Below are 18308 nucleotides of genomic sequence, written 5' to 3' on the forward strand. Positions count from 1 at the left end.
CTTTGTGGCAAATACTTTTGACACTGCCGTGCGGTAAGGGGCGCGCAGCTGTGAACTTGCATTCCGGAGATAGTGGGTTTGAACCCCAATGTCGGGAACCCTAAGGATGGTTTTCCGTGGTTTCCTATTTTTACCCCAGACAAATTATGGAGCTGTACCTTAATTAAGGCCACGGCCGCTTCCTTAACACTCCTCGCCCTTTCCTATCTCATCGTCGACACAAGACCTATCTGCGTCGTTGCGACGTAAAGCAACTTATAAAAGAAAAGAAGTCCTTTACTTACCCCACTATTCTTACACCAACACGCATAACAGCTGAGATTGTTTCTCTTTATTTCACACTAACGTATGGCCTTTAGGTTTAGCGAGTAGCTTGGCCATAGATGGATGCAGACTAACTAAAACTAAGGAGGACGAAGAACAGCTGACTTTATGAAGTTCTGCAGGTGTTACACGGAGGATGTTAGCCCACCCCGGGACCCAATCATTGATTTTTGTCGCCTTTCTCCCACCAAGATAGCCGAGTGTCACCGGCTAGGGCGAGCGCTGGGATGGGGGTTCCCTAAAATAAAAGTAAACAGACCAGATAATTAATCGTTTCGCTTTAATCGAGTTCTTCGTAAAATGTAAAGAAGACATGAAAACTTTAAATATCAAGTTAAAATTTAATTAAAACGTCCAATTAAATCAAAGGAAGGAAGACTGGATTTTATTATAATATTTTGTGAACTGTTGACTGACCGTACATTCTTATCCACATTCAGTTCAACAGGCTAAGAATGAGCTTGTATCTTTATGATATCTTAGTTCGTTTCAGTATTAGAGAATGTATTGTTGTAACTGTGCCAGAAAGTATTTGTGTGAAATCGGTCTGGTGTGACTGCAGTGTCTGTGCTTTATGTATTAACAATATTGTAGGAGTGTAAAAATTAAGTTCGTTCCGAAACACAACTCGGGAGTTCAGGTGCCCGCAGGAGGTGACTGCAACTCGCCGCACAAATAAGGCAGTCAAGTTGCCTGTATTTTTCCAAACAGATAATTTCGTTTATTATTATTATTATTATCATTATTATGCCACGGAAAAGGAGAATAGAGAAAATTTTAATAAATCACTTAGAGGTGCTCTTGGACATGATGGCGAAGTAAAGGTTTTGACGCCTAGAACTACATTGGAAATTCGGGATATGGACAGTGCCACCACTATTTCCGACGTAGAGGAGGGTGTAAGATAAGAATTAGATAATCTTAATCAAGAATTGAAGGTCTCAATCACAAATCCGAACAGCAGGGGACAAAAACTCGCCATTGTAGAGATAGAAGATAGCGAGGCACGAAAGCTGTTAGACATAGGCAAAATTAAAGTAGGCTGGCTGTACTGCAGAGTAAGACGGTGGACCGTAGTTCCTCGGTGCTTTAGATGTCTGTCATATGGGCATCAAGCACGAAACTGTAAAGGATTGGACAGAAGTAAACTCTGCTTTACGTGCGGGGAAGCTGGTCACAAGGCAGTAGGATGCAAAACGAATCCACGATGCATAATTTGCACAGAGATGGGCGTTGAAGAGTCAAAACGACATCATGCTCTTGGCTCAGGCAAGTGTATTGTGTTTCGTGAAGCACTAGAAAAGGCGAAACAGCAGTGGTGAATGGTACAGATCCTTCAAGCCAATATACACAGGAGTCTAACTGCCAGTGACCTATTGACGCAGATGGACTATGAGATAGGAGCAGACATCTTGATTCTTAGCGAACAATATCAAGACAGAGATCAACCAGGCTGGTTTTCAGACAATCTAGGGACAGCTGCGATATGGGTACCAAAACTTGGAAAATATTCAGTTATAAATCAAGGATGCGGTGATGGGTTCGTCTGGGTCCAAGTTGAGAAGGTAATTTTTGTCAGCTGTTATTTTACCCCGAATGAGGCTATTTATGACTTCCAGACAAAACTAGATGGGCTTGAAGATACTCTGCAAGGGATGAACACTAACCTAGTTGTTGCTGGTGATTTTAATGCTCAAGCAGTTGAATGGAACATGCCTCAAACAGATCCTAGAGGGCGGCGTACAATGGAGATGGTCGCCAGATTGGGATTAATGGTTATCAACGTTGGTAATGTGACAACCTTTCGGCGACCAGGGTGTCAGGGAACTATACCAGATGTGACCTTTGCTTCTGAAGATATTCCGACTAGGATAACTGAATGGCGAGTAATTGAAGAATACACTGGAAGCGATCATCAGTATATCACTTTTCGTGTACTTCAAGAGACTGCGCATCTAAGGATTACCACGCGCAAGCCAGAAAGATGGAACATAACCACTATGGATAGAGAAAAATTTCATGAAGTAATACAGAATGGAATAGACTGTATTTCGGATACATGTCACGGAGGCAAAAGAAGCATAATTGCTAATAAATGCGTGAAACACACCATGAGACTCCTTCAGCAAGCATGTGACGCGTCAATGACAAGAATCAAACAACGGAGAGGCAAGCGTCCAGCAAATTGGTGGAATGAAGAAATTGCTGAGCTGAGGAAACAATGCCTGCGACTCAGACGAAGGACACAAAGAGCACGACATAACGATGAAGCTCTCTCAGTAGAGTATAAGACTATGAATAGAAGACTGCGAAATACAATTAAAAAGAGTAAAGCCGACAAGTGGTGGGAAATTTCTAAAGAAGTGGATGAAAATCAATGGGGATTAGGATTTAAAATTGTTATGAAGAAATTAGGGATGTTACCAAGCCCTATCATGGATTCACGCACCATGGAAGAAATAGTACACACACTATTCCCTGATCATGCAGAGAGGATTGATGTTGAGGCCGAGATAGAACTAGATAATGTACCACCTTTTACAACTGAAGAATTGATAACAGCAATTAATTCCCTTAGAAATAAGAAAGCCCCTGGACCAGATGGTATTCCAGCAGAAGTACTGAAGGTGGCAGTCGAATTATGTCCTCAACTGCTGTTGAGAATGTATAATCATTGTTTGGAAGCGGGAATTTTTAGCTTTTGTTGGGAGATAGCTAGATTGGTTCTGATCAGTAAACGGAAAACTGGGGGTTACAGACCTCTATGTATGCAGGACACCGCAGTCGGAGCAGTCCGATTAGCTGGCGACCTATCTGACCAACAACATGGATTTCGCAGAGGTCACTCAACGCTAGATGCTGTGAAGGAAGTGGTGAAGGCAGCAGAACGAGCTCAAATGGGTAATCATTACTCTAGAAAGCTGACGCTTCTTGTGACTCTAGATGTTAAAAATGCTTCAACTCGGCAAGATGGAGTAATATTTTGGAAGCTCTACAAGAAACTTTCAAGCTACCAGAATATCTCATGTATATACTGCGAGACCATTTGAAAGACCGTACATTGTTATACGACACGGAAGATGGTCAGAGAAGAAAACGGCTCACAGCTGGGGCAGCGCAAGGCTCAATTCTTGGACCACACCTTTAGAATATCATGTATGATAGTTTGTTACGGCTGGATATGCCAGAAGATGTAAAACTTGTGGGTTATGCTGATGATGTGGCTGCTGTGATAGTAACCCGTAACCTAGAGCTGGCTCAATTTAAATTGAATCAGGTGATGCGACGTGTCAAAGAATGGATGATAAATCACAAGTTAGAACTCGCAGAGAAATTGTCCTCCTGACGAGGAAAAGGATTAATACTGTTGTACCGATGCAGATCGGGCAGATAGCCATCGAAATAACTAGGAGCACAAAATATCTTGGTGTAACGCTTGATACTAAGCTTACATATTGGGACCACATCCAACGGGTAACAGATAAGGCAGAGAAAACCATGACTGCACTGAGTAGACTCATGGGAAATATCAAGGGGCCGAAATCTAGTACGAGGCGGCTTCTCATGTCGACTTTTCAATCGATACTGCTATACGGTTCGTAAATTTGCGCTGAACCGTTAAAAATTGCGAAATATCGGACAAGAATTGCGGCTGTACAACGGAGAGCAGCTTTACGAATTGCTTGAGCATATCGCACAGTATCAGAACCTGCGATTCTAGTAGTAGCAGCAGTAGCTCCTATTGACTTGTTGGCCTTCGAAAGACAAGAAATTTGGCTCACACAAGAAGAGCTAGGAAGGAAAAGGGAAAAGGCTTTGGCTCTTAGTCGCAGAATGCAACGATGGCAAACAAGATGGGAAGATGACTCTAGAGGGAAATGGACGAAAAGACTGATTCCTTCTCTGGGCGTATGGGTTGGTCGAAATCATGGTGAAGTGAACTACTATCTCACACAGTTCTTGACAGGTCATGGATACTTCCGAAAATTTCTTCATAGGGTAGGGCTAGCAACCAGTCCGGTGTGCATATACTGCGGTGATATCGATGACGTATTACATACTTTCTTTGTGTGTGTTCATTGGCTGCCAAAAAGAAGATGCTTAGAAGTTATGCAGGGAGAATTGACGCCAGGAGGGATCGTGTCAGTAATGCTACGGAGTCAAGAATCTTGGGACCAGGTGGCAGTCTACGTAGAAAATATTCTGCGTCAGAAGAAGAAGGACCTGGACGATTACGACAGACAGTAAAGCAGAAGAAGGAAAATGAAGCACAAGATGCATTAAGCACGACATCCGTCCTGAAGTAATGCGATAGCGGTTTCCGGAGCGGAGATAAACGTCGTGGGAAAAGGGAGTGTGGTTTTTAGTGAGTAAGAATCTCCACACACTTGTTGAGTGCGGACCCTCACAAGCGTCTTATGAAAGATTTTCCACACTCCCTCGCAAAAAAATATTATTATTATTATTATTATTATTATTATTATTATTATTATTATTATTATTATTACCGGGTTTTCGTGGATCACAGAAAGGTGAAAGGAGGTGTGGGCTTGAATGGGCCTAACTACAATATCAAAAATTAATTTAAAACTTTAAATAAAGGTTATATTTATTTTCAAATCTCAAACTTAACAAAACGTTTCAATTAGTGAAATAACAAGGTTACAGGTACAAAGCAATATTGATACAGTAAATTTACAATTTCTGAGCTTCAGGCTCTAAATTACAAGTTTACAACGCCGCTAATGTAGCGTTTAGATAGACAAGGAGAGAAATCTCCCAAGACAGAGCACTTTACTCCAACCGATACAATTTTCAGCTTTCCAGAGGCACCCCTCAATGTTACAGCAATCTCTTACATAACAACGAAAGAGCTTACAACTCCACCTTTAAGTTTACATAAGGCATAGATTTACATTACTCGGCCTCTCTATGCACAACATACAACTTACAATACCTTTACACAGTGGTATCTAGAACCCATACTACTAGGCCTGCGTGAAAAGGAAGAACAGGTTGATATTACTCGCCCGAACTCAAAATGTTTGGAGGCGTACACTTGCGCTCCTTGAAAACTCAGTTTAAAACCCTACTTGGGTCTGTGGCCCGATGATGCAGGGGCTAATCCCAAGCTACTGAGGTGACTAGAAAGAAGGTTAATTAATACTTTACAGAAGGAGAAACAGTAACAAAAATTGTAGTCCCCTCAAGATAAATTGAAGGGGAACTCAAGAGGGTTACGCACTTTCTATCCCCGATTTACAGTTAAATACTTTATGAAGTTTTACATTAGCAAGAAGTAGTTTACATTTTTAGGAAACCGGTGGTTACATAATTAAAGATTAGTACCTTCCCCTCGGATAATTTTGCGGAGACAGCTACAGAGACAGAAAACTGGTGGCCATTACCTGGGCTGATGTTCTGCCTGCCGAAGAACGAGGCGCCCCGCCTCCTTTCTTAACTCACACACTCTCAGAAATTCGGCGATCTATTAAGACAAAAGACAAGGTAGCTTGAAAAAGCCGCAGCTTATATGCCCGAGGGGAGGTTTCGAGAAGGTTCTGGACTAAATCCGGACACACCCTCTCATTTTTATTGGCCGAATGTCCGACTCGTTGGCTGAATGGTCATCGTAATGGCCTTCAGCTCACAGGGTCCCGGGTTCGATTCCCGGCCGGATCGGCGATTTTAACCTTCATTGGTTAATTCCAATGGCCCGGGGACTGGGTATTTGTGCTGTCCCCAACATCCCTGCAACTCATACACCACATATAACACTATCCTCCAGCACAATAACACGCAGTTACCGACACATGGCAGATGCCGCCCACCCTCATCGGAGGGTCTGCCTTACAAGGGCTACACTCGGCTAGAAATAGCCACACGAAATTATTATTATTGGCCGAATAAAAATCTTCAAGAAGCCCGTGATAGGTTGAAAAATAAATACAAGAATGTCTAATTGGCCAGATTCAAAAGCTGGCGGGATGAGAAGAAAGTGTTGCAAACCTTGAAATATCAAAATTAATGAAAGTGGATTTAGTTATGAAAACCTACAAACACAAACCTTTTTTAAATCATTAATTCTTCCACCTTGCACCAGAATGCATGATCTCAGTTTTTTGTAAGGACATCTATGGAGAAAAGTTCAGACTACGTGCTGTACACCAAAACAAAACAAATAAATCCAGTCAGTTTAGGACACTTTAAAATAACACATTACGCTGTTATTTATGAGTGACATCTTCTGATTAATGTCCCAACTTCATGCAGTAGCTGTTTCAAGTTTTGTTTGATAGATAAAGTTCCTTAAGGCGCTTCTTTTAAATGTGCGGGTTTGAGTTGTACCTCCCAGTATTATTATTATTATTATTATTATTATTATTATTATTATTATTATTATTATTATTATTATTATTATTGTTGTTGTTGTTGTTTTCCGTTCCACTGAATACTTTTATTCTTCTCGGAGACGCCGACGAGCCGAAAGTTTGTGCTGTAAAATATTTTTTACGTACCGGTAAATCTACCGACAGAGCCTTTCGTATCTGAGCATCTTCGAATTCCAGATCAGAAGGGCAGCGCTCCTGCCGTCTGAACTACTAATCCCGATTTTATCCTACTTTATGTTCCTATACATTAAATCATTCCTTGGATGTTGGTGGCTAGTCATACTGTTATAACCGAGCGATTTGGACGCGTAGCTGTGAGCTTGCATTCGGGAAATGGTGGGTACGAATCCCACCGTCGGCAGCCCTGGTTTCCCCATTTTTGCCTCCAGAGAAATACCGGGACAGTTTGAATTCATAGGCCAGAGCCGATTTCTTCCCAATAGTGCGTCTTCCCATTTTGTTTCACCGAAAACCTTCGATAAGTTACAGTAACGTTAAACCATAAGCAAAGGGAAAACAACAAATACACATTATTATAAAACATTTTTCCTATGGTGTTAATAGAGGACGGTTGTCCAGCTGTGTATTAGAATGCAATTTGGGTCGCAGGTATACTTAATGGTAAGCTGTGTTGTGAATTTCACATAGTTATATATTAAAGATATCCCGCTTTTTATATAGGTTTATTACGCATATTCTAAAACGCTCCAACTGATAAAATTTCAAGAGAAGTGACCAGAATTCATTAGGAATATACTTCATGGATATAAAGATGTAGATTGCTATGAATTTGGTAATTTTGTTAAAATTGTCTGCTAATTATTTTCTAAAGGTCAACTACCTCAGTTCGACTACTGTGTTGTCGTGTACAACGACCTGACTGCTACTCTTAACGACAAACTACAACGCGCACAAAACGTCTGTGTTCGCTATATATGTGACCTACCTTACTTTGACCATGTTACACCTGCCTACGATGAACTCTGTTGGCTAAAACTCAACCAGCGCCGTAATCTTCATTCTTTATACCTTCTTCATCGAATACTCTCCTCATGCTCACCTCCCTACTTGTACAGTCAATTTTACCACCCCTCATCCAATCACAGTTACGGAACACGTTCAAAATCTGATACACTCCTATATATTCCACCCCACCACATCACACCATACACAAACTCATTTGTTATTTCTTCGGCACGACAATGGAATACACTACCCGTCTCTGTCAGAGGAGCCTCACCTGCTAGCTTTAGGCAACTTTTTCACCGATACTTACTAAGTAATACGTAGATGAAGTCCTAAATTGTTATTCGTATGTTATGTAAATATTGTATGCACTGACTGACAGAGCAAATGCAACACCAAGAAGGAGTGGTCAGAACTTTATGCCAATTGCAGGGTAGACTGACGTCACTGAGGTATGCTCATGATCTGAAATGCGCCGCTGTGCTGCGCCCGTAGCGAACGATAAATGGGACACGGCGTTGGCGAATGGCCCACTTCGTACCGTGATTTCTCAGCCGACAGTCATTGTAGAACGTGTTGTCGTGTGCCACAGGACACGTGTATAGCTAAGAATGCCAGGCCGCCGTCAACGGAGGCATTTCCAGCAGACAGACGACTTTACAAGGGGTATGGTGATCGGGCTGAGAAGGGCAGGTTGGTCGCTTCGTCAAATCGCAGCCGATACCCATAGGGATGTGTCCACGGTGCAGCGCCTGTGGCGAAGATGGTTGGCGCAGGGAGATGTGGCACGTGCGAGGGGTCCAGGCGCAGCCCGAGTGACGTCAGCACGCGAGGATGGGCGCATCCGCCGCCAAGCGGTGGCAGCCCCGCACGCCACGTCAACCGCCATTCTTCAGCATGTGCAAGACACCCTGGCTGTTCCAATATCGACCAGAACAATTTCCCGTCGATTGGTTGAAGGAGGCCTGCACCCCCGGCGTCCGCTCAGAAGACTACCATTGACTCCACAGCATAGACGTGCACGCCTGGCATGGTGCCGGGCTAGAGCGACTTGGATGAGGGAATGGCGGAACGTCGTGTTCTCCGATGAGTCACGCTTCTGTTCTGTCAGTGATAGTCACCGCAGACGAGTGTGGCGTCGGCGTGGAGAAAGGTCAAATCCGGCAGTAACTGTGGAGCGCCCTACCGCTAGACAACGCGGCATCATGGTTTGGGGCGCTATTGCGTATGATTCCACGTCACCTCTAGTGCGTATCCAAGGCACGTTAAATGCCCACCGCTACGTGCAGCATGTGCTGCGGCCGGTGGCACTCCCGTACCTTCAGGGGCTGCCAAATGCTCTGTTTCAGCAGGATAATGCCCGCCCACACACTGCTCGCATCTCCCAGCAGGCTCTACGAGGTGTACAGATGCTTCCGTGGCCAGCGTACTCTCCGGATCTCTCACCAATCGAACACGTGTGGGATCTCATTGGACGCCGTTTGCAAACTCTGCCCTAGCGTCGTACGGACGACCAACTGTGGCAAATGGTTGACAGAGAATGGAGAACCATCCCTCAGGACACCATCCGCACTCTTATTGACTCTGTACCTCGACGTGTTTCTGCGTGCATCGCCGCTCGCGGTGGTCCTACATCCTACTGAGTCGATGCCGTGCGCATTGTGTAACCTACATATCAATTTGAAATAAACATCAATTATTCATCCGTGCCGTCTCTGTTTTTTCCCCAACTTTCATCCCTTTCGAACCACTCCTCCTTGGTGTTGCATTGTCACTGTCAGTCAGTGTATTTAGCCTTCCTCGAACAATAGACTTTATATAATCTCACATTTATTACCAAGGTTAATAGGAATTAGCTGATCATGTCATAATTGTGTAAATAATCATCTTCATCATCATCATCATCATCATTCTCCTATTTTTATTTTGTTATCATAATATTGTATTGTTTAGTAGTTGCGAGATGTTTCAATTGTAAGTGTATTTAATTTTTCACATGCAGATACTGTATTTTCTGGTTAGATGAAAGAGAGAGCCGAATGGCCTTAATCCTGCTACACAAAATAAATCCATTGCATTGTACTTTTGTGTCAAAGAAAATAGCCTATAGCATAATGATTACACAGGGTAGTCGGAAACAGCACGAACCGGGTATATGAATATTAGAGGGTTGGCCATACTGGAAAATAATGTGAAAAAATAATCCGATATATATCGCCGTTGTAGTTTTATCACCTACTAAAGTTGGCCAATCAGATCTCTCCGCGGGCAAATTCAAATGGACTTTGTGAGACAGTGTTGCTAAATCTCCGCATGGCCTAAGATCCTCTTTAGAGCACCCATCGAATTAAAAGAATTTCGCCAGAGGATTGACATGAATATCACCACCAAGCTGACAGGATCGCGCGATAACAAGTACGCTACGGTAACACCTGCTGAAACCTCCGGTGTGTTTGTGTTCGATGCTGATTTCTTGGAATGGATCTCAATCCGGTCTAAGCCACTTGCAAATTTTGCAACACCGCCTGGAAAAGCCCATTTGAATTCGCCCGCGCTGCGATCTGATTGGTTAATTTCAGCTGCTGATAAAATGGCAACGTCGCGAGATATCGAATTCATGTTTACAAATTATTTGTCAGTATAACCAACCCCGTAACGCTCATATACACGGTGCACCTTGTTTCCAACCATCCTGTATAAACAAATACGAAATGTCATGTAAATTATATAAAAATATTAAACGGGGGAAATCATACAATTCATATCTCATAAAGACACTGACATAATCACCCACATCAAAAATATGTTGATAATCTATCACCTTTGTAACAATAACAACACGGAAATTAAAAAATGAAAATGTGGCGTATTAAAACAAACATGAAAACTCTGTCTCCGAGCAGAGGAATTAACCTGACGTGGCTATAATCCCCAGGCCGGTCGAGAATCGAATGCCCGACCCTCTAGAACTCGAACCACTACACTGACATTTCAGCCACGGAGCCAAACTGTTCTCCAATATTAATTAATGGTATAAACTTAAGGGAACTCTATTTAATTTTTGAGCCGTCTTGAGGTTACATGTACGTCCAATGTGGTACAAAATGTAGACTTCTATCGACAGTAAATTCGCTTACTTCACGTCTTTCACCAGTACAAATTGAACTTTCCCTGACATCTACTGACTATATCTGGGAAATGCCACGAGACAGGTCCATACCGTTCTCAAGAATATATCGAAGTTAATACCACGGTATTTCCTGAGTATTCAGTGAACTGCTCTCTGATATCTTCGTCCTTTACTTTGTAATGAAAGGCACAAAAAGGTTTAATCTTACACAAAAGGAGCGTCCAGTTGTACACGCTAGGAACTTCCATTCAGAAATACGGAGAAGTAAAAAGAAACACCGAGCAAATGACCGTATGGTTAGGGTCGCGCAGCTGTGAGCTTGCATTCGGGAGATAGTGAGTTCGAAGCCCACTGTCGGCAGCCCTGAAGATGGTTTTCCAAGGTTTCCCATTTTTACATCAGGCAAATGCTGGGGATGAACGGCATTAGGATTCAGAAGGCAACGGGAAACCACTGCATTAAAGATCCTGAGAGATATTCCAATAAATCCACATGGCATGGCTGCAACGTCAAGATCGGATCTGGCCGTATGGATCGTCTACCTCCGTTTGGAGACGACAGCTTAAGAAGAAGAAGAACCTTACTTAAGGCCACGGCAGTTTCCTTTACACTCGCCATAAAAACTATCAGTGTCGCTGTGATGTAAAGCAAATATCAAAAAAGGAAAAGGAAAAAAGATAGAGAGAGAAACAGTTCCTAAGAAGAGGCTGACATTTCAACACTACGAAGGAATGCATCATTCGTGTTGATATTGGAGATAGAGAATGCTGCCAGCTAGGCTTGTAAAAGACACCCGTTTCAGGTTATCCGGATTATTCAATCGCCACTGACTGGTCATGGACGAACAATCTCCTGTAGAGTTTAGTTGAGGTGTAGCCTGTGAGGTTCAGTGATGTAAAGTGTTCCTTGGTGAAACATGGTTCGCCGATGGGAAAGAGCAAGATATCACCTGCTGTCACCGGTTCAGAATGCCCGAATAATTGATCTGCGTGAGAGTTGATTATCTGCGCGGGCTATAATTGTACTTGTTGGCCAAAGTGAATCTAGGGAACAACGTGTATGACTGCAGAGATCAAATGAAGGAAATCTGGGATAAGGCCAACCCGACGGACAATAGTCGGTAGCATCATTCGAATGTCCTGGACAGTCCCCCGAGCAACAGCACCGGAAATCCAATTCCAGCGACAGCAGCGGAAAATCGAGCTACTGTGGCACTACATGGTGATGAATACTTTGCTTGTAAATGACTTATTAGAATCCCGTGTTCCTTCAGCAAGTGTTCCGCTGATATTACAGCTGTCCTGGTATCGAGATGTTCACGAACCCTCAGTCCAAAGTGAGGCGGAGTTCCATCATGTTGAACCACATCAGCTGACGAATGGCAAGTGGGATGTGTTCCAGGAACGTGGGTAGTACATCTGTAGGCATCAGTGTCTACACTTCTGTATTTAGGCGTGGAGGAAGAAGAAAGGTCACGCTGGGCCGACGAATGGTATGGCTTTTGTCTTGGTAGCAATGACCGTCGTACCTGGGAGAGGAGCCACTTCGATCTCATTGTCGAGACGTGGCCAACCCCAGGCATCACAGTCTGGAAAGCTATTGAGTTTCGTGTGAAATCGTCATAGTGATTGTTGACGCAAAATGATTTCTCGACTTAATATGGAAAAGATTGTCAATAGAGTGGTTGTCCTTCTGACAGTGACTGTTGCAAATGGAATGTTTCAGCAGAACAATGCCCACCCTCATACTGCAGGTATTTACAGGGAAGCTCCTCGAGAAAATACACTTTTACCTCAGCCCTATTGAACATGTGTGGCGCATAATGGATTCACGCCTGAACAACTCCCCTCAGCCACTCTGAACCGTGCATGAAATGACGTCCGCGGTGCAACAAGCATGAGCTACAATTCCAAAGGATGTCATAGAAGTCTTCTTGACTGCATAATGAGAAGGATCAGCAATGTATTGCAGCTCGAAGAGGACACACTCTGTACCGACCTGAAAGTGTTGTCATTGTATCACTACTTCACATCCTTCCATCACGTACATCAGGGGCGTTGTAGGCACACCCTTCATGGTGTTGCCATTTCCAATTTCCCTGGTATAAATGGCTGGGAGATGTTGAGTTGAGCCCACGGTCAGTGATGTCCATAAAAAGGACGGTTGTGTTGGGCCCATGGTCAGCTCGGAGTGAGGGTCGAATCGCCCCCCTGGAGATGCCCCCAGTAGTCACAACTTTTGGAAATCAGTTAAAAATACAATTAAAATAAGTTTTGGAAATCAGTTAAAATATGCAGTTAAAATAAGTTTTGGAAATTAGTTAAAATAAGTTTTAAATGCGCTGTAGAGTCCGTACTCAAAACTAGGTTAAGTTAGCTTAGCTTAGGTTAGGTTAGGTTTAGTGATTAAGTAATGATTTACGTATATAAGATGTGATAATTTCAGATGTCAAAAGGTATTATTAAACTAAGCTATTGAAGCTGATTAAACAAATAACATGCATAATGCTTACAGTTCAAGGTTTACAGAATTTTGAATTTTATATTTAGCCTTTTGTATCATTCAAGCTTTTCTGATTTTCACCCAGTGGCATTGTACGGGATGGAGTGCTGACCAGCCACTAACAAACATGAACAAATACCGTATTAACCCGAATAATCCCCGCATGTTTATCATAAATTAACGTTTTAAACCTTATTTCATGTTTGTTAAAAAGACGTTTTAATTAATTCGTTATTGTAGTAATCATTAAATGTGGACGTAATAATTTCAATAATTGTCTTTAATTGATATTAAAATTTAATTTTGATACTTGTTACTATAAGGCGTGATCAAAAAGTTTCAGTTTGAGGGTGTTTCTGTATGGGGCATGTAACGTAGCGCGACTCCCGATGCGAGTATATAGGCACGGACATGTAGGCAAAGGGATTAGTGTGGCAGTCGTGACGTGCCGAGATGCGTGCGTTAAATTCTGCCACGTGAACAATCGCGACGTTATTACCAAATGCGTCCAAACAGGACCAATGTGCTGTTATTTTGTCCTTGCTTGCCGAAGGACGAACACCGGTGGACATCCATCGGGGAATGAATAATGTGTATGGGGCATCATGTCTTTCGAAATGGTGTACCAAGTTCCGTGTGGGTCGCGTTTCGACCAAAGACGCCGGTCGATCTGGGAGGCCATCCTCATCCGTTACGCAAAGGTTGTCATGCAGACGGTACGACAACTCAAGTGGGAGATACTCGAGCATCCGTCCTATAGTCCTGATCTCTCCCCATGCGATTATCACGTCTGCGATCCCTTCAAAAAGGCCTTGAAGGGTTGGTGCTTCCTGTCGGATGAGGATGTGCAGCAGGACATAGTGTTTTACCACACGCGGATCTTCAAGCTGGTGCATCGGTGAGATGAGTGCCTCAATGCTCACGGAGATTTTTCCTGATTGGCAACCCGATTCAGGACTGTACTGATTGCCCCTTACATTAAGAAGGACATCAAATAAAGAGGAGTGGCCGAAATTTAACAAATCTAAAAACCTACGCCACTGAACAGAGGTTGAACTAGACCTCGACCCTTCGAGGATCAACAGTAATCCACATGGAAGTATTTTGACCGTGGGATCAAGGAGAACGTGTCCAAATGGATTTGTTTTCTGACAGAGTACTTCTGTAGTCAAATATTGTGTAGAAATGACGTGAATAATTAAGTACTGTCTAGAAAGCAAACTGATGGAAATTGAATCATGCACTGAAAGCTTTATATGGTTAAAGACTGAACTGCAAGTAATATCTCTGTAATACATAAAGAGGCCCCTGAAGCTTCATCTCTGATGGACCTTGACCTACCAAGAGGCCCCTGCTCAGCCTGCAGGCCGACGCATAGTCAGTGTGACGAATCTTTTCGGCCGATATTCTCGGGTTTCTAGGTCGGGTTCGCCACATCATCGTCAGACAGCTCCTTAATCGTCCTCACGAGGCTGAGGTGACCTTGAACCAGCCCTAATATACTGGTAAAAAATCCCTGATCTGGCAGATAATCGAACCCTGGGTCTCTAGGTAGGAGAGAGGCTCGCTACCTCTAAAGCGTGGGTCCGAACTTTAAAACACCATAAGATGAAAATTAGCATACCGAACCATGAAGTAGCAAGATCAAATTATTAGGAAATTTAAGCCGAGTTGAAAGTTGAGTTAATAATTTCAGATGACAAAGAAGATAAAGACGTGTTTTATATGCAAATTGTACTCAGTGCATAAAGAGTAGGCGTAGCTTACTTACTGTGCTGCCAGTCGGGTCGGCTCTCCTCACCTCGCGCCATTTCTGGCGCCAAGTAGTTGATACACTGTCTCTGGGTGAACCCTACTTGCTTCAGTAACTGCCGCTGATCATCTGAAACAACAAACAGAAGAGCTTTCAGACATAATTTGGACTTAAAGTTATTATCATTATACTGGAGAGCTTACATTGAACGGAACTAGTACACTAATCAACATGAAAATATCTGCATTCAATCTTCGCCCAAACAATCAATACAACTTAAAATAATGATTATGTTCAATATGTGCTTTAAATAGATTTTGCCAAATTAACAATTTATTGCGAGATTTTAAACTTAAGGAATTTTAAGACACTAATTTAATTTAAGGAAACCTGAATCGACCACAAATAATTAAGAGGTTATCTGAAAATTAGTCGAAATCGTCAAATTTCCGTTTTCCTGTGTCAGTTGTGACTAGAATGAGCATAAAAGAACACTTTTGCTTTCTGTTATGTATATCGGATTTATATCGAATTACAATCCGATATCTCTAATCATTTAGAGTACATAATTAGTTTACATAACATTTTAATTTATGCCTTATGTTTTCAAACTATGGGGAGGTTTCTTCCAAACTCCTCCTAAGTAATTTTTAATAACTTTACAACAGGAACAAAAACATATTTTGCTTTTATTATATTTTAAATGGATATTGTTTTCACTGTATCCAGTAGGTATTGTTATAAAGAATATTGAACTAAACTTGAGGAAATGTCTCTTTTCCAGTTCGGGCACAAAGGGAATAATTAATACTCTTTTGTTTCCAAAACCCACCTAAGTCATCGCACATTTGAGAAATAATGTTCACAGAAGTGAGTAAGAGCAGAACTAATGTGTTTTACAATGCACTTTAACATCATAAAAAAGTATACTGAATGTTAATTACACTTGCAGCCATTGTTTCTTGGTTTTTGTACACTAGCACATTATTCACAACTATGAAAGCTTTTCTTATTGCCTTCCTCCTACTTAGATCAGTTTTTTAGACGTATATTATGTTTCCCTACATGTGTTCCATTTGAAACAAACATAAAATAAGTCTATTTTAACAAACATTCCAGAATGTATAATCTGCTAGACATCAAATGTTTATAGTTCCTATACTTCTTTTCTATATGCCCGAAATTCGATCCGCAGATAAGTACGAATGGCCTCCAAGAAAAAAATCTAAACTCAGTAACATCAAGCAAAAGATTGTCTTATTATGTAAGATAACAGGAATGCCAGTGTGGTCTTATTCATTTTATCCGGCACAGGAGTCAGCAATAGTTTCAAAATAGTGTGCAACGCGGGCTGAATTTTATCTTGTAATAACTTTAAGGAATTTGCCATGCAACATACCACTTCATTCGATCCTTTTTATTGGTCTTTTTCAGTTCATGCGTAAAAGTAGACATTGTTCTTGTTGTGTGACCTATCGTTCATCACAATTACCACTCCATGCTGGCAGTTATAGTATTCGACCATGAACCAAGTTGTAGAACGATGACGTGACTTAGGAGGGTTTTGGAAGAAATTGTGTTAATGACTTAAGAGGACTTTGAAAAAATCGCCAGTTTTTTAAATGTAAACTAGGTGTGACTTAAATGAGATTTGCGCTTTCTTATAGTAGAGCACGGACACGTCATTTTAACACTAAAACAAAAAAAGTGTTAAAAATGACTCAAATGGTTCCTGAGTCGTAATTAATTTACAAGGTTGCTTCTCTTTGATTATATTTTTAAATTTTTAACTTTTACAATTTGCTTCACGTTTCAGCGACACAGATAGGTTTTCTGGCGACGATGGGATAGGAATGGGCTATGTGTGGGAAGGAAGCGGGATGGCCTTAATTAAGGTACAGCCAGAGCATTTATCTGCCGGGTATGAACATAGGAAACCACGGAAAATCATCTTTAGGGCTGCTGAAGTGGGGAACCCACTATCTCTCGAATACAAGCCCACAGCTGCGCGACCAACTCGCTGTATAATATTTTAAATATTGAATTAAAAATCTAAAGGGAAAAAATAACATTTAATACTTGACATGCAATAGCACAAGGTTCTTCTACTGGTCGGGCACCAATTCATGTTAGTAAAATCACTATTTATACTGTAGACCAAAAAAGAATTTGATGGTTGGATAAATAAAATTCCTCTGAATGTGATTCTAAAACCAAAAATGTACTCAAATTAACATTTATACGTCTAATCATTGTTTCAGTAGTTTATCTGAAACACTGGCCTTAATGTATTTCGTCTAAAACTGAGCAAAAACAACAGCTGCCATGGAAATCGAGCAGTATGTACGTATGAAAGATCAGGATGGTCGAAGGTTATGTAATCGACAGATGATCTTGAAACGATATCAAGAATATTTCAGTAAAAAAGAATTGAGAACTGAATGTACTCTTCCATCAATTCTACATAAACAGGAAACTCTCTGATCAGTCCCGCGAAAGAAAGGAATGAGAGCCCCCGAAAGCACGAAGAATAGAAAAACGGTAGGGCCTGGTGACCTCCCAGCAGATTCGGAACAGTTTCATGACCTGGCTGACGGAATTTACTGCGCTCTCAGTCATCGTCGCTTTCAGGACGCATTCTTAGAAAGAGAAAATATTTTATTTGGACATGGATTCAGAACGTTTTTCTCAGGGTTCTTCATATCCGTTGGTGTAGTGCATTGTTTGTCAGAGACGCCTGTTAGTGGTAAAAAAATGGTCAACATTGCGATTATCAGTGCTTTTGATATTTACGACGTAGAGAAAACGAGTGCGTTGAAAAATCAATAATCAGAAATCTTGAGCATTTTATGAGACAAACAACGCACGCACTTCATTTTTCTCAGTTTTTTCTTGTACTTCGGTACCATTTTTAAGAAAAATTTAAAGGTAGGTCAGTGTAACTTTGAGAGTTAGCATGATATTAATGAAGAATAATAATAAGGAATCTTGCTATAAATAACATAAAACAAATTTACCTCTTACAAATTTTTCAGTTGCGGATATACAGTACGTTCCAGAAATGTTCGTGGTGAAAAAAAGTATTTGGTTTCTTCAAATAATCCTTCCCATTATTATAGCCAAAGGTGTAAATAGCCAATGGTGTAGATAATAACTCATGAGCATTTCAAGAGACTTGCCCAAATAATTTGGCTCAATCGTTGTAAATGATACCACGCATGAAACACAATGATAAAATCTA

At 41.6% G+C, this 18308-nt stretch overlaps 1 protein-coding gene across 1 annotated transcript in view; it reads right to left on the reverse strand.

Annotated features, from left to right (window-relative positions):
- The window catches only part of LOC136876121 (uncharacterized), a 529911-nt gene that overhangs the window by 427063 nt on the left and 84540 nt on the right, over positions 1-18308 (reverse strand). The window contains exon 2 of the mRNA XM_067149803.2: positions 15086-15196. Within this exon, the coding sequence (XP_067005904.1) occupies positions 15086-15196 (111 nt within the window). The remainder of the gene's footprint in view (positions 1-15085; positions 15197-18308) is intronic.

This window comes from Anabrus simplex, chromosome 6 (genome assembly GCF_040414725.1).
Source record: "Anabrus simplex isolate iqAnaSimp1 chromosome 6, ASM4041472v1, whole genome shotgun sequence".
Taxonomy (NCBI): Eukaryota; Metazoa; Arthropoda; class Insecta; order Orthoptera; family Tettigoniidae; genus Anabrus; species Anabrus simplex.